The sequence below is a fragment of the Lycorma delicatula genome, chromosome 7, assembly GCF_047948215.1.
Source record: "Lycorma delicatula isolate Av1 chromosome 7, ASM4794821v1, whole genome shotgun sequence".
Classification (NCBI taxonomy): Eukaryota; Metazoa; Arthropoda; class Insecta; order Hemiptera; family Fulgoridae; genus Lycorma; species Lycorma delicatula.
In genome coordinates this window covers 23,821,242-23,845,909 of record NC_134461.1, presented here as the reverse complement: position 1 = coordinate 23,845,909, position 24,668 = coordinate 23,821,242, and the positions used below count along the sequence as shown (strand labels likewise).

Sequence of the window (24,668 nt, the reverse complement as noted above, 5' to 3'; positions counted from 1 at the left end):
TCAGGATAAGACGTGGGCTCCTCATATAGTATGTACTAATTGTTCTGTATATTTAAGAGAATGGCTGAAAGGTACATGGAAGGTTTTGCCATTTGGTGTACTTGTGATTTGGCGTGAACCAAAGGATCATGTTACTGATTGTTACTTTTGTTTAAAAAGTGTGTCTGGAATTTCTAATAAATCTAAACATACTGTAAAATATCCTTCATTGTAAATATCCTTCAGGCCTGTACCTCACAGTGAAATTATTTCAGTTCCTGAGCCACCTGTGAATCTATGTTTCGAAAGCAGTGATGAAGAATCAGGCAGTACTGAAGAAGACAACAGTAATTTTGATTTTGAATTATCTTTCAATAAGCCATATCTTATATCACAAGGTGAATTAAATGACTTGGTTAAGGATTTAAATTTATCAAAAAATCAAGCTGAACTGTTAGGATCAAGACTGCAAGGTTGGAATTTAAAAAAAATACAAAACTTTTGGGCTTTTGAAGCCAACAAAAAGAACTTTCTCAGTACTTTATTCATGAAATAATTTGGTTTATTGAACAAATATTGTTGAGCTTATGTTGCACTTAGGACAAGTTCATAAACCTGAGGACTGGTGCCTTTTCATAGATTCGTCCAAGTGTAGTTTAAAAGTGGTTCTACTACAAAACAATAACAAATATCCTTCAATATCAATCACTTATAGTATTTATTTGAAAGAGACATACAATGTGATGAAAGACCTTCTTAAAAAAATAAACTGTAAAAACATAGCTGGAACATATGTGGTGATTTGAAAGTTATAGCTATTTTGTTAGGCATGCAGTTAGGCTATACTAAGTACATGTGTTTTCTTTGTGAATGGGACAGCCGAGCTAGGAATAAACATTATGTTACCAAAGAATAAAAGAAATGAGACACCTTAACTCCAAATGGGAAAAATATTATTCATGAGTCCTTAGTTGAACCCAAAAAAATATTTTTACCCCCTCTCCATGTCAAGCTAGGACTAATGAAAAATTTTGTAAAAGCAATGAAGGATAGTCCCGGATTTTTGTACATCAGGCAGAAATTTCCAAAATGAAGGAAAAATTAAGAAAGGAATATTTGTTGATCAAAGATACAAGAGTTGATCGAAGATGTTGTATTTAACTCAATGTTAAATAATGTAGAAAGTGCAGCTTGGGCTTCATTTAAAGATATTGTCAAAAAGTTTCTTGGGAAACACGACAATTACCACATTATTGTTAATCAACTTCTTACTTCATACAGAGTTATGGGATGTAATATATCTTTGAAAATATATTTCCTCCACTCACATCTGGATTTCTTCCCGGACAACCTCGGAGACATAAATGACGAACACGGTGAACGTTCCCATCAAGACATTTTGGTAATGAAAAGTCACGCTATAAAGGGAAGTGGAATACTAACATGATAGCCGATTACTGTTGGGCATTAATTCGGGATGTGCCTTAGGCTATTTATAAAAGAAAAGCATCAGTGAAATCATTCTAACACAGGTATGGCCATGCAAAATTATAAATTTTCTCTATTTAGATTTTAACTATATTTTCCTTTAATTTTATTTTGAAGTTGAAGTTAAAAGTTTGTTTGAAATTTATTTATAACTAAGGGTGATGAAAAATTGTATTTACAGATCTGTAATGTATGCAAAAAAGCAATTCAAGAAATGGTATCACAGAGAAACATTAAAAAATGTTTCTTTGTCTATCAGTGTTACCTATAACTGTTTCATGATGTGTTCAAACTGAATAATAATTATTTTTTATACAGAAATTCCCATTTTATGAATCCATTTAAGCTTTTATGGATTCTGTTTTTTATGGCTTTTACAGACTATTTAGAATAATTTAGGGATTACTCTAAATAAAATAAAAATAAAAGTAAAGTCTGATATATGTATAAGCTCAAAATAAAATAAAAGCATTTTATACGTCTGAATTCATGAATAAATTATGACATTGTTTATAATAATCAAAAATTTCTAAATTAAAGTGATTAGGTATCTAGGAAATTAGATAAGGAAAATCTTCTAAATAATATTCAGTTAGATTAAACAAATACAGCAGTTACTTTCAATTAGATGTGTACAATTCAATTATGTGGGAACTATAGTTAAGTGATGTTCAATTAATGAGGCATTGCCTCAGCACTAGTCGATCTAAAGTCAGGCAAGGTGAATTGTAGAACTGTAGTTATGGCTTATTGAAAAGATAAGGAATAAGTGATATTTTTTTTAGTTTCTGGAGATGGAAATTTGAACTGCATTATTAAAGAAAACATTAATAAAAAGGAGATTAGAATTATTTGTTTTAGCAAATTTTTCATTCATATAATTCATTCAAATATCATTCTTTTATAGCCAAGGCTGATACTAAACAGGTATTGTTAAATAAGAAAAAATGCACAAATTACATCCATTTTTTCTCTTTATACTTATTTTTCTTAGATTCTCTGGTATAAGCAGAAGAAATTTGCTGGGAGTTTATACAGCTATACTTATATAGCTAAAATATTACTGTGTATATGCAGTATATTATAGCATATACTGCTATAATATAGCAGTATATGGTATAATTGCTACTTGGGGAACTTTGGGGAACATTAGGTACTTCTTAGGTACACCTTCATAGGTGTACCTAAGAAGGTGAGTATATTTACTAATGGGAACTTTTGATGATGTCACCAGCATGTAGACTGAATGAACTTCTCTAGTTTATTAATATCCAAATTAACTTAGACATTTATGTGATCCACAAAACATTGATAATAAATGAAAACAAACTGTTGTACAGTCAATGAACTAAAATTAACAGAACTATTTTAGGACTATTAGTCCTTAAAATCTTAATGACTGTCTTATTCTTTCTAATAAGGCTTGGCCATTGAAAAGCAAATGTAAAACTAATTCATTGCACTTTTTGTTAATAATTTGGTCTTACTTTTTTGGATAAAGAGTCTTTATCAAGAATCTGATAAATCAATGTATTCATTTTGATAAAGTGAAGGAAAATTACTTATAATATTATTCTAAGAAATAAATTATTTACTGATAATAAATTTATCGTAAAGTGGAAACTTAATAAACAGTTCTTGTTAAGTTATAATCTTCTATGATTATCTTATCATGATTATTACCAAAAAACGTTTTATGGAAATATTTATTTTATATGATGAAAAATGATGATAAAATTTATACTGAAACAAAAATTATTACTTATTTGAGCTTATAAAAAAGACGTAATGATAATCAATTAAAAAAAACTGAATTCTCTAAATCTATTGTGTTATAAAATGAATGAACAAAAAATGAATAATTTTAAAAGTAAAAATTTACAAAGGACAAACTTTAATAAGTTAATGCAACATTAATTTTTTTTATGAATGGATTAAGTAAAATATTTGTGTTAAATAAGTTGATATAATGTTATTAGAAATATAAAATTAATGCAACAAGACTATATTTTAATAATCTACAAGCATAGCATAACTAATTTATATATATATATATATATATAAAAAAAAGAATTAAAACATCATATGTAGCATGTAGTATATATATTTATTTTGAGTCATATAATTTAGTCAATTTTGTTTTGAACATATATCAATAACAATTTACTTTGTACACCCTTTAAATACACTCCAAAATATACATGATGATTTATTGAATTTCCACAAATACGACAAACAAACCAAAATTACTAACACATATATTATGAATGGCTGGATAAACTGATTAATCAGTATTTAAAAAAATTTTTGCTTTAATTTTTTTTTTATAGAATGTGAAATTTTGTAATTTATGTAAATGATAGGCCTGACTTAGAATTAACCAATTATTAATTTTTCTGCAGAGGAATTCAGTCTTATTAGTAACAGCTAAATAAAAGTAAATTATGTTACTAGATATAACTATTTGCTAAAAATTAAATCATCTACAAACTAATATACTGTTATTAATGGTTGGAAATAAAACTGGAAACGATTTTTCAATAAAAAAACCATCACTGTTACAAAAATAATTCTATAAAAATACCAGGCATTCAGGTTAAACTAATACTATATGTAAATTAAATACATTCATATGCATACATATAATGAAATTCCACTGGTCATTACATACAATTATAACCTTATAAAATTCATACACAAAGCCCTATACTTATCTACAAATATAAACAAAGTCATTCAAGAATGCAAGATTATTTTCTTTATTCCTACATCGTAAATGAACATCTATAATAACATTAATACCAAACTGTTCCAAATATAAGTTATATTATGTTTCTTATTGATTACTAATTCCAAAATTTAATTGCCTGCTTTCATTTATGTAATATATATACGTCTTTGGAGAGATTAGAAGACCTTGGTTTTACAAGATAAGTAAAGGTTTTACAAGATCAGCCCTAGGTTGTATTATTTTACAGCTTCTGGGTAGAAAATGATATAAGATCGTAGACAGTCATTTACACTAGATTTCACAATACAAATGATGCAATAACTATACTGGTTTCTGCAAACACATGGTGCCTAAGTCAAAACTTAGAAGCATGGGCAAGAAATAGGAGTAAATAATAATAAAAGGAGTAAATAATGAGAAAAGGCTGATTTGGCAGCACAAAAATTATGAAACACGGTAAAAAACCCATCCAAAGAAATTCTTTAAAGTGTTTTGAGATAGTGGACATCTATCCCACTACAATTTTAGATCAGGGATTCTTCATCAAGTTCAGAGTATCTTTATCTAGAAAGAAGCAGAAATTGGCTCAGGAATTGTGTTGACTGCTCAAAAAATGCTGTACATAACAATTTCCACTAGAAAATCCTTTACTCATCCAAGAATTACGTGTGGCATGTGAAAAAAAAATATTATGTGTACTTAGTGAATAACAAACATTCAGTTAAAAAAAATTAAATTCAAAATGCTAAACAATATTTAATAACTACTGATATGCATTATAGGCAAAACGTTAAAACTGCCCTCATTTCCCAAACTGTTTGCAGTCTGTGGGTTGATTATTTCTATCATCCTGCTCTATAACCTTCTAGCTATCAGAGCAGCTCTTTCCTACTGGAGTTTGAACCACTAATTCAGCCTCTGAGTTTTCAATTTGGATTATTAAAATGGTTCAACCCAAATTATGAGTAGCAGATATGGCATTAACTACACCCAAGCTTTAACCATGATCTGACCAAATTTTTTGTCTTAGATTCATGTTCGATTTTATTGTTTTATTGTTCTAATCATCATCATTCATTGTCCTTCCCATCATCAGTTGTTATGGCCACATCAATTTAAGGATAAAGTTTTTTTAAAAGGATTTTAATGCTGAATGTTTTGCACATTTGGGTTTAATTAATGAAATTATAAGTTTTGATGGCATAAGGTTACAAAAACCTATTAAAAGGTTTTGACCTGTAGTCGGATAGCATAATTTAAAAATGAATTAAAAGATTAAAAAAACCCTAACAATAAATTATACTACATGAAAGATCGGTCATACAATGAAGAATTAATTTTATTGGTAAATTAAAAAAGAAACTTGCAAAACTGGTAAAAATTATTTATTTTCCTATGAGTTTTTTTTTTTGCTCTTTTGGTGTATGATGAGGAAACAGTAAGTTTTAAGACTTTTAGGCCTGACAATTAGAAAAAAGTGAAAGATATTATTTTACTATTCTATCTTGGCTCTGGTAGACTACTGGAAACCATATTGTATGAGATTGGTGAAAGTACAAACAAAAGTAAACAAACCATTTAAAAAATAATAATATTTTCAAAAACCTTATTGTCAATAACAGGTGTTACTGACAAAAAATAGAATAAAAATCAAAACATCAACTGAAACTATTTTATCCCTCTGGGTTGGTATAGCGGTTAACATGTCATCACAAATCAGTTACTTAACAGATGATTTTCAAAGTTGAAGGTTCTGCGATTCAAATCCAAGTAAAAGCTAGTTGCTTTTATATGTATTTGAATACTAGGCAGTGGATACTGGTATACTTTGTTGGTTGGGGTTCAATTAACTACATATCTCGGGAATGGTCATCCTGAGTCTGTACAAAACTACACCTCATTTTCATGTCATACATAACATCCTCATCTCATTGGGCTGTTGGGGTTGCCTATTCTTCACTATTTCAACAGATTTCTGATTTACACATTAGGAAAAAAATAATAAAATTTAAAAAAAATTTTTTTATGATAATCTGAGATAAATTGAAATCTAGCAAATAAGTTTTTACTAATGTACAAACAGGTATGGTCTTTTTTGGCCTAATTAAACAAAAGTTTTGAAGTACAGCTTATATTTGGAACAATTTAGTGTAATACATAGATATAGCAAATATTTAAATACACTGTGAAAAATGTTTTCCCGACTGAACTATAGTTCTAATGACAATGATTCAGATCAAGATTCATTGTTAAAAAATAATAAATAAATTTACATTCATGTAAAATACTGTAAAAGAAAACATTTAGTACAAACAAATAAAACTTTAATGATAATAAAAAATTTAAATTATCTGCTTCAAAGCATTTTATTTTATAATTTATTAAAAATACAACAAAGAAAAATTGCAGGTCTGTTGCACATTAAAAAACCATTTACATTAAGTAGGAAAAAAAACATATTTAAGATGAATATTAATAAAATAGATAGGAAAATAACATAATGTTAAATTCCTTCTTTTTTATAAATTATATGAACATACAGACCCATGCACACAAATAAACAAAACATCCACCAATAAATAACAGTATTTTTTTATGATTTATTAAGGTTGGTACTTGTGCATAAACCAATAATTGTTACAGTTCAAAATAAAACCAGTTAAAATTAGTTTAACAAAACTAATTTTGTGAAAATAAATTGAGGTAAGCTTAATGTAAAATAACAAAATGTGACTTGAAATAACAGATTATAATGGCATGAAAATTGTAACTGAAAAGCATATTTTAGTAAAGAAGTCTGTAATGAATTGGTGTAATTTATTTAGAATACAATAACTTATTAGTAAATAAAATTTTTAATAATAAAATGAATATTTATTTAATTAATATTTAAATTAAAATAATTTATAAAATAAAATATTTAATAAATAAATTAGCATCCCTTAGCAGAGAGATACACAATTACAAGGACTGCTTATTTATGTGATGAGAAAATTACGTTTTCCAGAAATCAGCCCTATATAAAATTAGAAAAAAGCTCTGGATATTGATGAATTTCTTTTATGATCAGACCCATATTTTAGACAACATTAATTTCAGTAATCTCTTGATGAAACTGTTTACACGTGATAACTAAGATTGGCATTTTATTGGATAAAATTATTTATCTGGACAGAACCAGTTTCTTTTAACAGTAGGAATTATGATAATATCTATTCTATGTTTGACCCAAAGAGAATAAATGAAGTGCTGTGCAAGTTCAATGGTTGTCCCAGAGAGCTCTTTATTTGTCATACTTAGGAATTTCATTCAGTTGTTGGTCAGGATTTAGTGACTTTATGTCGATGATACAAATATAAAATTTTCAGATTTTACATTAAAACCAAAAATTAAACAGTAGTAAATTATTGAATGAAAGTTTTATATCAAATCGAAAATTAATTTAAATAGATTTATCTTTCAGGTCAATTTTTATCTATTAATTGAATACTTAAAATAATTCCAGCTTTTAGGATATAACAATTGTACATGAAGAATATATTTAAGTTTTATTACAGATGAAAATTTAAACTTGGAATCTAACATTTTACACATCACAAAAAATTTAATTTATTTTTACTACAAGACAGATATGTCACTTGACGAATTTTAATACTATTCCTAACGAGTAGCAACCCTTTTTTGCCAGTTGCAATAAGTTCTTATAACTTATTCGATGCACAATTTACATTATAAATGTATCATAATTTTTTTAATTATGTCAATTGAAAATTAAAACATAAATGAATGAGTTTTGTGGAATGATAGTCATTTTTAACAAATTTGTGTTAAAAATGAACACCATTAAAGAGGCTATCATAATTGCAACCCTGCTTTTAAAAAAGTACAATTAATTAAAAAAAAAAAAACCACTGTAAAAAGTAAAAAGTTTAATACCTATTTCAATATTTCTTTAAGTTTTGACTCATCAAGTCAGCACCAAATTAAAAATAATTATCAATTTACTAACCATTAATTTGGTACTTACTTCAAAAATTAAATGATTTTAAAGGCTATTACTTTCTTCTTTTTTTTACTTCTTGGACTGGTTTTATAATTTAAAATGGTTAATTCTAAAATTCTTCATTTTATTTAAAATATGGATAGGCCTCTAAAGGCTTGCTTTATGAAAACAAGCAAGTATTTATAAAAAATATAAATTAAGAAACTTGTGTCTTGATAAAAATATGAAAAAGTATATTTTGGTATTATGTAAAAGACTGCTATTATGCATGAACTAAGGTTATCTGAATGCAGAATTATGTGTAATTTTTAATCTTAAGTTTTCCAACAAATTTTCCCTAAATTCTGCCACTCTGCCAATCTCTGTGGTAAAGTGGTAGCATCAAAGTGGTAAAGTGGTAGCACTCTTCTAGTGGTTCCAGGTATGAATCTCGATCAAGCATGGTATTTTTCATACACTACAAAATTCCATTTCAATATTGTCATGTACAACCTTCAAAGCTTCTGTGGTGAACTAATTCATCAAGAAAAAAACACAAAATAATAAAAATACTTTAAATACCAAAATGAGCCAGGCTATATAGCATTATTCTATAACAATTAAATACTAAGCAATGGTGATAAAAAAATAAGTATCTTCAAATTCTTAATGTATATAATTTATCTTTCATTTAAAGATCTTCCACTTATGATTTATCTGAACAGCTAAACTGCTACAGTAACTTTCTCTGTCAATCTGATGAAGAGTAAGGATTGAACGTAAATAAAAACAATATATACAGGTTCTTTTAAGAACCTTTCTTAATCTTTTAAAGTTAAATATATATCAATAATGACTGTATCTATTTGCTGTTACACAAGTACCAAAAATATTAAAAAGTATGAATCGCATAAAAATCTCAACAATAATTAATACTTGGAAAAAAGAATTCTAAACAGTATTCATAAAAAGAGCATTCCAAAACAAGCATAAAATAGTAGAAATGGTATAAAGAGCTCAGTGAAAGAGAGAGAAAGACAGAGAGAGAGAGAGAGAGAGAGAGAGAGAGAGAGAGAGAGAGAGAGAGAGAGAGAGAGAGAGAGAGAGAGAGAGAGAGAGAGAGAGAGAGAGAGAGAGAGAGAGAGAGAGAGAGAGAGAGAGAGAGAGAGAGAGAGAGAGAGAGAGAGAGAGAGAGAGTGAGAGAGAGAGAGTGAGAGAGATGCACACATACACTCAGGACAGAGAAAATCAAATAATTTGTTAGTAATAAACACATAAATCTCTTTTCAAATGATTAAAAAAACATTTCCATGGTAGTATTATAACAATATAACTTATTCATAGCACCATGGGTGATTTGATAACAGAAGAAATTGCAAAAATTATTATCACCTTGAGAGAGATTGATTTTTGCTATGTACAAATACTGAATTAAATTAATTAATTTTTACTCTCATGTCACACCATTAGCATTCTACAGATATTATTTTACAAAGCTGCCAGAATGATATCTTGAACTAAAACTTAAACTTTGTGAACAGGGTTGAATACAGGATTTTCATGAGGGAGCATTGACCCTCCCTCACCTTACAGGGTGGTAAATCTTTCCTTGGGAAAATCTTTATAGAAAAATTATTTAAAAATTAAAAGTAAACATGAGAGTTATGGTTAGAAAAACCAAAAGAAATTATGATTTAGTAATATTTTCAATAACAATTATTTATCTTACTGCATTTAAAAATCAGAAATTGTTATTCTGAGAAAATTCAAATACAATAGTGGTGCTGAAAACTTTTGCCTGTATATTTTCAACAATATTCTGTTAAAATTCACTAATGAAATTTTGTTTCTTTTAAAATTTGGCATTTAAAATCTACAATGATAGTGAAAAACTGTAATCAGTTATCTAGGTTGTAGAGATGAAATACAAGATAATAAGATAAATTCTTATTATCCAAAGATAAAATTAATTTTTGAATTAAGGCAACATAATTATGTAATTTCTAACAGAAACTAGAATTCTTTTTCAGTAAAATGAACAAGGGGGTTGCTAACCTTATCTAATTATGAGCTTTGATAACCGATAAAATTACCATAAACATTCAGTACAATTGATTAGATTTGAATATATATTTCAGTAATATTTAATATTTAAATATTGTATTCAGTTGAGTGTGAGGATATCTAAAAAAATTGAAAAAAAGTTTCATCAGATATACTGTTTATCTAAATTTAGTTTCTTCAGTTTAGTTTTATACTATTTGGTTTTCTTTAAAAGTCTATTATTTTCCATATAGTTTATTTAAGAAGTAAATTAAGGTACCAGACCTTCTTGGGGTCTGATTCCATACCTTTTACTTTGTTGAATAAAAATCATGAGATTTCCTAGTCAGATTTCCTAAATTTTTCCTTTAACATAAAAGTTGTATAAAATAAAATTTGAAACAATTCTCTTATAGAAAAATATTGAATTTTAATTCCACCTATTTCTTGATTTTTGTATGAATTAAGGAGTACATACAAAGAATATAATTTAGCAAAAAGACCAAGGGAATACAAACTAAAATTTTATACAACTTTCATGGGAAATATATTGATAAATTTCAATTACTCTTTTGAAAAAGTTATTATTTTTTGTTACGATTTGTTTAATGGGCACATTTAATGAAAAAATGTCAAGTAATTTTGAAGATAATTGAAGTAAACAAAATTTGTACCATTCTTTATGTAATTTGTCATGTAATTTATAATATAATCTTGATATAAAAAGGGCTATTTTATATTTTTGTTTATTTGTTATAAAAAAGATTGACCATCTTATCATATAAATGCAAAAAAAGATAATGAATTGTTAAGTTTATTGAACTTCTTTATTGCTGCCTAAGTTTTGTATAACACAGTTAAAAGCAGTTTTAAGTTCATTCAACTATTTAATCTGAAATCATGAAATACGTATATCATAAATGACAGTAAATCTCTTGTATAAAAATTGAAAACAAGAATATACTCAAAAACTGTTTACAAACATTTATTTACTTAAAATCTAAAACTACATGGTCATTTCAATTGTTACACAATTATCATCAGTAGATACTAAAATTAGAAAATAAGCAGATAAGTAACAAAAAAAAGAAGAGATGATAAAAAAAAGTAAAATATTAACAGACAAATAAACTGTAATTATGAAACATTACAACATGATATTTCTAGCAGTTTTTTTAGAATTAGATAAAAAATACAAATAACTTTTGCTGTTTTAGGCAATCCTAAAATCAAGACAACTGAATTATTTAAAATTATAATTGTTTTATATTTATCTTATTCTCAAAACACATTTTAAATCTAAAAATATACATTGTGTAGTTTCATAAGTACATTTTATTTGTCAATTAATACTTTTTTCCTTTTTTTCTCTCAGTATTTACTGATAATTGTTTCAAAATTTAAATGACCATCTAGATTAAAATTTTAAATAAAAAATTGTTAATGATTTTTGAGTGTAGTTTTGTTTACCAGTTTATTTCAGTAATCATTTTACACAGCTCTTAATTGTTTAAGAAATGAAGAGATGATATAGAGACTTATGTATATGTTACATACAAATCATTAGAAAATGACACACATATATTTATAAACAGAATAATTAATTAAACATATAATAGACATGAATAAAATTTACATAAAAACACAATAAAAAATTTTTAATTTGAGGTATGTTTTCATACCGTCCTCATCCGTATAATCTGCCAGAAGAATGAAAGGTAAAAAAAAGAAGTGATCTATAATTATAACAAACTGTGATTAAAAAAATGTAATTCTTACTTTATTCTTTAAAAAAATATAATTAAAATGTTTAATGAATTTTGTTCATATTTTAAATTTCTATGTTAATACTTTTATAATAAAACTTAATTAAAATACATTAACCATAAAAAATTGATTTTTATCATCAATCCAAAATGTTATTCCAATATTTCAAGATACAGAGTTTACACAAATTATTTATTTAGTATTTAGACGTATTATAAATGTTAAATCAAGTAGGAAAACAAAGTAGAATATCTAAAAGTTAGATATTTACATCTTGTCTCATAATAATCAATGTAAAATTTATCAAGGTACAACTAAATAAATGTCTGATAATTTGTGGCAATAAAAATTAAAAAAATACATTATTTATAAGTATACCAGGTGTTACTAAAATAAAATCATGGTACTCAAAATGAAACAAATACGTTTAAAATGAAATAAGATCAACATTAATTGTTTAAAAATGTTAATACAGTGAAACCCCTCTTCCCAGTTCAATATTCTTTGTTAACAGAATACTTTTTACAGTCAGAAATCAATGCACTTATTAATGAAAGCTTATCTGATTTCATTAATGTATTTTACAATAAAAGAGTGTGGAAATAAATTTGGCATTTTAGTACAAAATTACTCCAGAAGTAGTTTCAAAATATTATTAGGGATGGGTCCAGAAATATTTGATCTGGGTAGGACATCTAATCGAATGACAAAGGTTATGAATTCCTTTATTTCAGCAGTTGATTTTTTGGTTTAACTTCTATCTCAATAGATGCATAAGGGTGCACAAATTCAAAATTATTTGAATTTTTATTGTTTATTAATACATTTAGAAAATATATTACAAAGGTAACAAAATGTAACAGATTGGAAGATAATGAAAAATTAAATTAGAGGATTGTTGTATTCCTCTAATATTAGAATATTCTAATATTATATATATATATATATATATATATATATAAAATATTAGAATATTGAAATAATGAAAAATCAAATCAGAAATGTGAGAATTTTGTTTGTAACGAAGCAATATTACGAAGGATTCACAAAGTAATTTAGACATCAAAAGTGGATTGGCACAAGAAAGAGAACTTTCAAGTAGAAAAGAAATCTAAAAATATCTGTAATGGATTAGAAATATTTAAAAAAAATATATTTATTTATAAAGAGTGTAAAAATTTATGATAATGAAAAATGATTAACAGAAAAACAAAAAGGAAAAGAATAGAGGCTTTTAAAATATGATGAAGCAGGAAGATCTTAAAAAGTAGATCGGTTTGTAAAATATGGAAATGAAGAGGTACTAAGATGGAAAGGAGAGAAAAGAAGAAAAATTTGTGGCAGAATCTAATAAAGAGAAGAACTAGGATAGTGGGTGATGTGTTAAGACATACAAGTATAATTAATCTGGTTGTAGAAGGGTGTGTAGGATAAAAAATGTACAGGAAGACAAAGATTGGGATATATAACAAAGATAATTGAGTATATAGTACAGCAAATATGTTGAAGTTAAAAGATTATAGATATATGCCTTTTTTTTTTTTTTTTGTCTTCAGTCATTTGACTGGTTTGATGCAGCTCTCCAAGATTCCCTATCTAGTGCTAGTCGTTTCATTTCAGTATACCCCCTACATCCTACATCCCTAACATTTTGTTTTACATATTCCAAACGTGGCCTGCCTACACAATTTTTTCCTTCTACCTGCCCTTCCAATATTAAAGCGACTATTGCAGGATGCCTTAGTATATGGCCTATAAGTCTGTCTCTTCTCTTAACTATATTTTTCAAATGCTTCTTTCTTCATCTATTTGCAACAATACCTCTTCATTTGTTACTTTATCCACCCATCTGACTTTTAACATTCTCCTATAGCACCACATTTCAAAAGCTTCTAATCTTTTCTTCTCGGATACTCCGATTGTCCAAGCTTCACTTCCATATAAAGCAACACTCCAAACATATATTTTCAAAAATTTTTTCCTGACATTTAAATTAATTTTTGATGTTAACAAATTATATTTCTGACTGAAGGCTCGTTTCGCTTGTGCTATTCGGCATTTTATATCGGTCCTGCTTCGTCCATCTTTAGTAATTCTACTTCCCAAATAACAAAATTCTTCTACCTCCATAATCTTTTCTCCTCCTATTTTCACATTCAGTGGTCCATCTTCGTTATTTCTACTACATTTCATTACTTTTGTTTTGTATTTGTTTATTTTCATACGATAGTTCTTGCGTAGGACTTCATCTATGCCATTAATTGTTTCTTCTAAATCCTTTTTACTCTCGGCTATAATTACTATATGATCAGCAAATCGTAGCATCTTTATCCCTGTTACTCCGAATCTAAATTGTTCTTTAACATCATTAACTGCTAGTTCCATGTAAAGATTAAAAAGTAACGGGGATAGGGAACATCCTTGTCAGACTCCCTTTCTTATTACGGCTTCTTTCTTATGTTCTTCGATTATTACTGTTGCTGTTTGGTTCCTGTACATGTCAGCAATTGTTCTTCTATCTCTGTATTTGAACCTTAATTTTTTTAAAATGCTGAACATTTTATTCCAGTCTACGTTATCGAATGCCTTTTCTAGGTCTATAAACGCCATGTATGTTGGTTTGTTTTTCTTTAATCTTTCTTCTACTATTAATCTGAGGCCTAAAATTGCTTCCCTTGTCCCTATAATGACGTTTCCTCTATAATATCAATTATGTTCTTTTAGTTCTCTATTGATTTCAATACCTATTATTTGACTATTCTAAGTCTTAAATGTGTGCAGTATTATTCTCTCTGTATTAATCCGTTCTAATTTGTTTTTATAATCAACATCTTATCGAGTGAGCTATTTCAAAATTGTCTATCTTTTGTTATGTTTGAGAAGTAAAAAATATATATATATATATATATCCATTGTTAGAAAATATTATTAGTATTTTTTGTTTAGTTTGAAGTTGATGTGTGTGTGTGTGTTTGCATGTGTTTATATGGTTTTGTTTTTCACCTTTTTATAAATTTTTAATAGCAATCATGAAATTTCTTTTACAGAGTTTTAGTTAAATCTCTATAATCAATATTTTCATTTTTTTTATATTAAAATTTTTTTCATATTTCATTTTCCACTAGGATTATCATAATTGATTTGAGTTTAGCAATCAAGAATTGAGTGCGAAAGTAGTTTTGGAAATGGAAGTACTCCAAAACCGAAATGCGTCAACTACAAATGGTAGAGTGACTATGCTAGGAATGGCAGAAAATAGCACTCAAATCAGTTAAAAGATTTAATTTTAAATAATATATCTGTATATATAAATTATAAGAATGCTTTGCCTAAAACTTAATTAGTGGTTGTTCCATCTTAATGATTCTTTTAACACCATACGTCTTCAACTTTGAGAAAATTAGAGGTAACTAAGCAAAGATTTTAGGCATAGATTTATCTAGGTAATTATATTGTTTGTTGAGCAATAAGGGTGTCATACTTTGAACTGAAAGATTGTCACATTTTAGATCATTATTTATTGTGCAGTAATATTCTAAGTTCTGTTAGAGATAGCTGTGGTTCATGAATTACGTTCATAAAAATAAATTTTATTTTATTTTAGTTATTCATTTATCAAAATCAGAGTAAATGGTTCTTGAGATAACAGAAATTTAATAGAAAATTTTACTGACAATTTGCATGGATGAGTGCAGATATAATTTTTCATAAATTGAACATAATATAAAATCACACTGACTACACCATTGTGGAAGATATATTTTTTAATGCTACAATTTTTTCATTGATAAAATTTTATTAGGCTAAATAAAAATTTTATTTAGATTATTTTAATAAAGATTTAGGATAAGGTTTTCATCAAAACTTCAAAATCAGATGAACTGTGTGTTTTAAATAAGATATTACATTTTACAGCGCCATTATTTGTATAGTGATATTTTTAGAATCTGTTTAATCTGCAAACTGCTAAAGATAGTTGTAACATGACACAAATGGTTTTCATAAATGAAATTTAAAATATTGGTTATTTTTTTTATAGGTATCAGAGATGAAGGAGAAAATTTGATTAATTATCTTCATAGTAGGCAAGCAGTACAATTTTTTATAACAAGATCTATCAACATATAGTATATATAATTAAATTTTTATACATCTACCCAGAATATGTTTTATTTTCATGTTGTATTTGAAAAAGCTACTAAAGCCCACCAGGCTGGTCTAGTGGTTAACTCATTGTCGCAAATCAGTTCCTTAATGACTGATTATTAAAGTTAAAGGTTATGAGGTTCAAATCCTAGTAAAAATTAGTTTCTTTTATATGAATTTGAATTCTAGTCAGTGATACTGGTGTACTTTGTTGGTTGGGGTTCAGTTAACCACACATCTCAGGAATAGTCGGCTAGAATCTGTACAAGACTACACCTTATTTCCATGTCATACATATCATTCTCATCTCATTGGGCCAAGGGGAGGGAGTTGGTTACTAGTTGAACAGAATGCAATGTATACATGAGAAAATAAATATAATAAAAAATACTAAAATAATAGGTTTGTTGTTGCAGAACTTTATTCTGGACTTGACAAATTTTTATTTGTCTGTTTTTCTGAAATTCAAACAAATGACAAAACCTATTTTGATGAACTTGTAGAATTAATTTATTTTTTATCAGAGATAACAATTCACATGATTAAATTTTACTAATGTCTGTTATTTCTTTAACTGAAATATTTAACTGTGGGCTGGTCTGTCTACATGTAAATTTCTCACATTTATTTGTTCAAGATGGTTTTTATGAAAAAAAAGGAAAAAATTAAATCCAATCCACTTTTGGTGAAATTGTTTAAATTTATTTAAATATCATGACACATTTTAGCAAAAAATTTTCAGTGGATAAAAACAAATTCAAAGAACATTCCTTCTTGGACCTTGTTTTTCATTTTGAACAGGAAATTGATTTCTGTCTCACTTTTGGCCAAAATTTTATATGAAAGGTATGTTTTAATCAGAAAAAACTTCAAGTAAAAAAAAAATTACAGTGAATGGAATTTTTAACTTTTAAACAAATTCTTGCAGGATTATTTTTTTATTACCCTCAGGGGATTATTTTACCATTTTAGTAAAACGTTTTATAGATAAAGAATGAAAGTAAATAAAATAAATGAAAAACATTTTTTGGAAAATTATTTTTTTTAATTTTAATTCGTGGTTCCATTGTAGAGAATATAAATAGACACGCAGTCAGATGTACATTGGATAATTTAGCATGTGCTTATTTATACATGTTGAAGCTTGTTGAAGCTTGGGAAGGGTTAAATGGGTAAAAATAATCAATCTGATGGTTTTAAAGATTTTTTTTTTACATATATTTTAAAATGAAGAAATAACCCCAACTGATTTTATTTGTTATAAGCTTTTTGATTTTTAATAATAATAAAAGGGTGTACTTTCATAGTTATTTATGCTGTGTTAGTAACTTTTTTGATGTTAGGTCACATAAACAACTATTGTGGTTATGACATTAAAATATAAAATTAAAATATTAATTTCAGTTTTTAATATTAGAATTGTGTGACTGTATTGTCTGATTCAAACTTTAACCTACTTCATTCTATGAAAAATACTCTTTTTATTGTGATTTAATGATTCATTCACTTGATATACAGAGGTGATTTTTTTTTCTTTTTAACGAACACATATTAGATTAAATTAACAAACTAACACAACTGAAGTGTAGATCAGAAATACTTCATCTAATTGTACAGGATGGTACTACACCAATTGCATTTCACTGCAATCGGCCTCAGACAAGGAAAGGAATTCTATAATAGAAAAGAAAACAAAGAAATTCATTAACTTTAATTCTTGTATGACAATTATGCATAAAAATATTCAACATATGTCAAGTAAGCTAGAACAAATTGGGATCTCATTAAATGAATTATATTGAAAGTTTAGTACTACTAGTACACAATATAATTTAGCAGACACATATTGTGATGTCTTAAAAAAATGGAGAAGTTTTGATATTTAAAAAGGATCAAAAAGTTATGTTCTAAAACATCATTACTTTGCAATAAATACTGATCTAGCCAAATTTCAATGTTTTATTATAATTACTTTTTAATTATTTTACTATCATAACCTTGGATAGGCTAGCCCATATCTTAACAAGGAAAATAAGTAGGATAAAATTGTAATTGGAAAAATATCTGTCCTTTGCCAGAAATCAAACCCAATACCAGCTGATCTAGAAGCCAAAATTATAACTACTACACCAACTGGCCATTATGCAAACTATTTAGCAGGTTCTAAGCTTACTTGCAGGTTTCTAAATGATCCATAAAGTAACTGGAAAATCTTAATTTATCAATTCTTTTTTTTTTTTTAATTATGGATAACTAAAATATATTTGGTATTTTTCTGGGTAGCTTTATGGTTATTATTAATCTGAATAGAAAGCACCACTTGCATTTTAAAGATACAATAAAAACCTAAAAAAAACTAATTTAAAATATGACTCACTTTCTAGGTATAAGAATATACGGATGCTGAAAATATTTTCAAAACTTTCCTGAAAGATCAAAGGAATATCCAGGACTTTGATCAGTTTTGTAAATGGTGCTATTATAAATTATATTCATAATTAAGTGATTAAAAAACTGGAAATGTTGTGGGTAGAAAAAGAATATTTTTTTTTGCTTGTTGAGTTAATTTACCACATAAGCTCAAGAGAATATGCACCATGAGAATGTGCATGAGAATGTGAAAATGACAATTTTGCAGCGTAAGAAAAATGCCATGTCTTACTGGGATTCACCCCAGGATCTCCAGATGAAAGGCTACCACTCTGTCTCAGAGATCGGTAGAGTGGTATGTTTGATATTATATTTGTATGATTTATTGTATATGTACATGTTATATTGTGGTTAATATATTTTCATCTATGTCTTGTTTAAGTGATCTGTGAAAGTTAATTCCATTCTTGTGTACAGTAATGTGAATGAAAATATGTACATCCAGCATACCCGATATAATATTTAGTGCAGTCATTGTAGTTTGATAAGTATACTCCTGAAGTGCGAAGTGCATTTATCAGTAGTATGTGTTTTGTTAATTTGTTGTACCAGTTCTTAGAAGATTCCTGGAAGATCATTTCTACATATTTGGAAAGCGAGTCATACTTTTAATTATAAATATCACTCGTTATTTGTTTCACAGTAACATGGTAAACAATAAAAATTTCTTTAAAAATGTTAATTTTACTTTTACGTGCCAAGATCATATCTCCATACAGTAACCCTAAACATTTCGACATAGTGTATAACAAATTTTGTAAATCCTCATTATATTTGTTAATTATCAGCTCATTAAAAAATGAGTTGAATACATTTTTCAGTTCTTCATCACTTGTAAAATCCAACATTCTATTTAGTTCTTCAATTTTATTAAAAAAGTTGAAATTGCAACAGAATAAATTCTATTTGTAAATTTCTCATTTAAAATGTTTGTGTCATGTTATTCAGCTATTATTTGCGTTGATTAGTATGCGTATGTAGAATCCACCATTAATATTTTTTTTTGCGTACAGAAGATGATCAGTTACAATTTTGAGGATTATGTTCCAAGAAACATATGGATAGTTTTCATTGACATCACTGACTATTAATTAAAATCTTATCTGACTCCATTACCGACATGATACAGCAAGTCATTCATAATGATAGTCTATAACCTCATATTCAAAATTACTAATGCTCTACTCCCAAGCATAAAATTTTCATCATTACCAAACAACTGGATCATTCATAATATCATAAACTTTTTAATCTGCTAAAAAATTTTATATGACTGCAAATATCTTTTGCAATAAGAAATTTGTTAACAAAAATTATTCATATATTACAAGATTTTCAATTATACAACTGATTTTAAAAAGACACAAACAATTCAAAAGCCTCTAAAATAAAAGAAGAACTTGCACAGTATATAACAAACTTATGAAGCCTTGAATTGGCCAGGATAATCTATCCAAACAACAGGTATGTGCAAATGATTAATATTCTTTTATAAAACCTCTGCAGTATTTGAAATGTTTAATTTCAATGTTATAATTTATTTTATCTTGCTCCTTAATGGACAATAAAAACAACCTTAACTAAAAAACCTAAGGTAAATGGGGGTATAAAAATCACTTCAACTGCTTCAGAGCAGTTACTGAGATATATTTATAACTTACTTACATCGGAAATACAAGTTATTGATTCAGAGTTATATCATATTTATTGAATAAGTATAAGACTGTATTTTATCAATATTTTAAATAATTAAAAAAAAAATTGTGATTAGCAGATTATTACATTATCTAAATAATTATAGTATTCAACTGAATGAAAAACAAGGTTTCAGAAAAGGAAATTATATTAGTAAGACAATGCCAATCATAATTAAGGGTAGTGCCTTGGAGGCTTATTTCATAGTTCCTTCTGACATGGCAATGGTTTCTGTTTAGGAAAAATGAAAAAAATAGGAATTAAAGGAAACAGAAAATAGGATCAAGATTAAAAAATAGAGGTTAAGAAAATGAAGAACAGATTTTCTCTACAGTTTTGAGTATCACAACAGGTATGGTATACATTTGTAAATATCAAGAAAATACTAGTTTAAGTATTTTGAGTTTCATTTTAGTAACAGAAATTATATTGTTGCAGTTAAAAAATAGCAGTAAATTTAGGATACAAAATTTGGTTTTCTTAAGGTGGAAACAGGTACTGCACAGGAAAAAATTTTATCTATAAAACATGTTTGTGTGGGTATACATTAATCTGAACAATCTAAACACAGGGAATCTTTTGTTTATATCTATGATTTGGTTCCACTGTTTGACAACTATTCTTTTCACTGTCCATATAACATGAAGTTATTGTTCTTTGGTTCTTTAGCAGTTTTCATGTTATAAGTAGTATTTTGTGAAAGTTTATTTCATTTTTTATTACAGAATCATATTTTCGTACTTTTTGCATCTTGAATATGGAATAATGGACATAACTTCAAGAAAGAGTTTGAAAATTATTTCTCTTTTTGAATCTACCAATATGACACATCTAATTCTGGTGCTGGACTAGGGACAGTGAATGATATTTTATAAAAATTTAAAGAAACTAGTTCCTTTTCATTTCAAATGTAAGGTAAATGTAATAAAAGAAAAACTACTGCAACACAGGATCAGTTATTAGTAAGAAAAAGTAAACTTATCCACAATTGTGTTACTGTGGACTTAAATCAAGGATTAGCAGTCAGTGGAACAGATTTACACTTTACAAGTGTTAGATGATGACTTCTTGCAGCTGGAAAAACTCGTAGGCTAACTAAAAAACAGCTTTTAATACCAGCAATATTAAAATAAAAAGCTCTTGTGGACCAAAGCACATGCTAACTGGACCAAAGAAGATTGAAAAATGTTATGTTTTCTGAGTCATATTTTTACATTCAAGGTCAAAGGGTTCCAGATGTTATAAAAGAATCAGATCAAAATACATCACTGGCTCATATCCAACAATCAGTTAAACATCCCCAGAAAGAAATGATTTGGGGTTGTTTCACGTTTGAAAGGCCCTTGTTCATTACTTCCAATAGATGGTTTTGTTGAAAAGTGATGTATATATATTAAGATTCTGAAGGAAAGAGGAGTGACAAATACCCACAAGGCAATGGAGTGTTCCAACGAGATTTGGCTCCATGCTATACTACCAAAAATGTAAAAATAGTTTTTGAAGAATGAAACATTGAAGTGTTCCCATGGCCAGGCAAGTCTTCAAACTTAAACCCAAATGAAAATCTTTGGGCAATAGTCAAAAAATGACTCAGAAATGAATTGTACAACAAAAATTGACTTCATTAATGCAGTAATGTCAGTATGATTTCAAGATTAAGAAATCAGAAAAAAAAAAGTGTAATCTACCTGATGATGTGATGCTAAATTGTGTACGTGAAATGATTAAGAATAAAGGTGATATTAATTACTAAGGTATTCACAAATTGTACAGGTTTGAATTTTTTTCTAAATAAGTTGCTTTTTATTACTTAACATCTGTTCAGATTAATTTGCATGTAACTGTTTATAATATGTATATAAATGTACTGTTTATAATTACAAATAAGAATGTTTGTGAATCTTTATATAAACTGTCTTTTATACATATATCTACAGTTTTATTCCGATCATGATGAAATTTTACACACTAATAGTTCTAAGCAAGAGGAAAATTATTATCTACATTTCATTTTGAAAAAACTACCCCACCCTCCTTTTCCACCTCCTTAAGCAAAATTTTAATTTGCAGCTTTGCGTTTTTTCACGAATATCTTGAAAACAGTGAAGAAATTGATGAAAGTGGAATTGGTGGTTTCAAAATGCCCATAAAGTATTCTACAAAATGTAGGTTGCCTGGGTCTGATAGCTTTCTTATTTCCCAAATTATTAATAATTAAATTTGAAAACTGGTGCATAACTGTTTTATTTTTTCCCCATTGAGAGTATGAGTCACCATTTCATCTGCTATCTCCTTGCACCAGTGTCCTGTCCTTTCCTCATCCCTGTTCTCACACTGTGCTCTTCTTCTTCCATGTCATGGCAGAGTATATAAAGATTCCAGCTGGTCTCAGATGACAGCATTTGCTTATCAATCTTCCCCAGCGATAGGCCTATGTTACTTTTCTTTTATTTCAGGTCTGTTACAGATGCTACAGACTGATTACAGTGTCACAACAACAAGGATACCTTTTTTGGCCTTACGATCCCCTGAAATCCTTCCTAGATACATGTGTATTTAGAAGAAAATGAATGATTGTTGTTTCTTGCTTCATTTTGTGTATAATGCACACATTGCTGCAACCTTACGTACATGAATGTCTTACTTATATGAACTGTAAGTTATCCCAAAATCATTTGTCCTGTTTAGAGAAGATGATGATGATCACCCGAAGACAGAGACAACAATGGAAGAAGAAGCTCAGCAGTTCCCGATGAAGGAGCAAAGAGGCCTGCACTTTCCTCTGTGTTGTTCTTTTCAGAGCTCACAGGTCTTTCTAAGGTTACAGTCTGTAACTACTTATAACCAGGGAATACGGAAAACCAGGCCAAAGAAGAAAGAAGAAACTACATCCAAAGATATCGTACCCGTTTTCATGAATATTTATAGAAAAATGTAATGCTTATGAATAAAGAAATACAGTTTTCATTTTTCACTGGAAAAATTATTACTGTAGAAAAAGCAGACATTAGTGAACAATGGTTTACACATTCAAGAAGCACACAATGGTAATAAAACTTCATGTAATTTTTATCAATTTTCCATTTCTAACAAGTGAATCATAGCACATACATTTACTACTCGCCCTAAGATCATATATTGACATTAAGACAGCTATTTCAGTTCTCAAAGTAATACTCTGAAAAAATCTCATAACATTTAAACTGACTAAATTTTTGTATAAAGATTGTACTTTTTTGTAGCTACATGTGAAGTAATTTTCAAATGGTTGCTTTTGCAGTGTGTGTGTTGTTATACCATAAGAAAACAAAATGTATAAAACTATGCTTTATAAAATGAGATTTGAACAAAAAGTGGTACATTTTATCACTCCAAAATGCAATAATAAATTGGGACAAAATAAAATAAAAATTTTAATGGAAAGATGGTCTTATTTTTCATTAAAAAAGAGTTGCTTTTTCTTACATTAATGGACATTTAATATTACTTTAGGAACATCATTGATAGATTACATATAATTTATATAAATGGGAAAGAATAAACAATATAAATATTTCAGAAAGTAGAAAAAGTAAAAAAAGAATGTATCTGATAAAAGCAATTTTTATTTATTATGCAATGAAACATTTTTCGATAAATTTAAATATTTAATGTAAAAATATTCATTTTAATCAAAAACAAAAAAAAAAAAAAAAAAAAAATATATATTTTTTAATAAAAAAACCCACTTTATTACTGATAAAGTCATAATTCTTTAAAATGATAATTTGATTCTGCATAAGCAAATAACAAAACCTAATGAACCTGACAGTAATGGGTACCAAGAAAATTTTTATAAACATTCAAAAAAACCTGCTTTTAAATATCTGAGCATCCAGAATTCTATTATAATAAACTTAAAATATAGGAATCCACATTTCATTCTTAAAAATTCTTTGTAAATTTAAGTCTGACTGAACACGATGCATTCTGATTTATTACTTTTTCTTTTTAAAATAAAAACATTGACAATTACAATTAAAAAAAAAAAAAAAAAATTGTATAGATTTGACTTCAGAATAAAAATATAGACAAATGCAAATCAAGCTACTGAGCCTCATGATTGCAAACAACAGTTTTTGGTAAGTGTAGTCATATATTACATCTAATTTATAAACATTAACTGCACAAATTTCCACTTTCTGTTTATTTCTAATGTAGAACACATTTTCAGAATCTGTATCTCCTAAAATAATTATTTTCATTTGTTTCCTATATTACTGAAATCATTTTCAAAACTTTTTCTAAATTGTTTACATTTGTCTTCTTATGTTCAAAAAGAATTTTTCAGTGGAGGTGTAACATACGAGTATAAAATGAAGAAAAGAAATTTAAACTGTTTACACTTCTTTGAACGAGCATTCAGCA

General features: G+C 27.3%; 1 protein-coding gene across 1 annotated transcript in view; it reads right to left on the bottom strand.

Moving 5' to 3' along the window:
* The window catches only part of LOC142327268 (voltage-dependent calcium channel type A subunit alpha-1-like), a 902,521-nt gene that overhangs the window by 3,051 nt on the left and 874,802 nt on the right, over positions 1-24,668 (bottom strand). Inside the window, exon 42 of the mRNA XM_075370151.1 lies at positions 11,906-11,923. Coding sequence (XP_075226266.1) covers positions 11,906-11,923 — 18 coding nt within the window. The remainder of the gene's footprint in view (positions 1-11,905; positions 11,924-24,668) is intronic.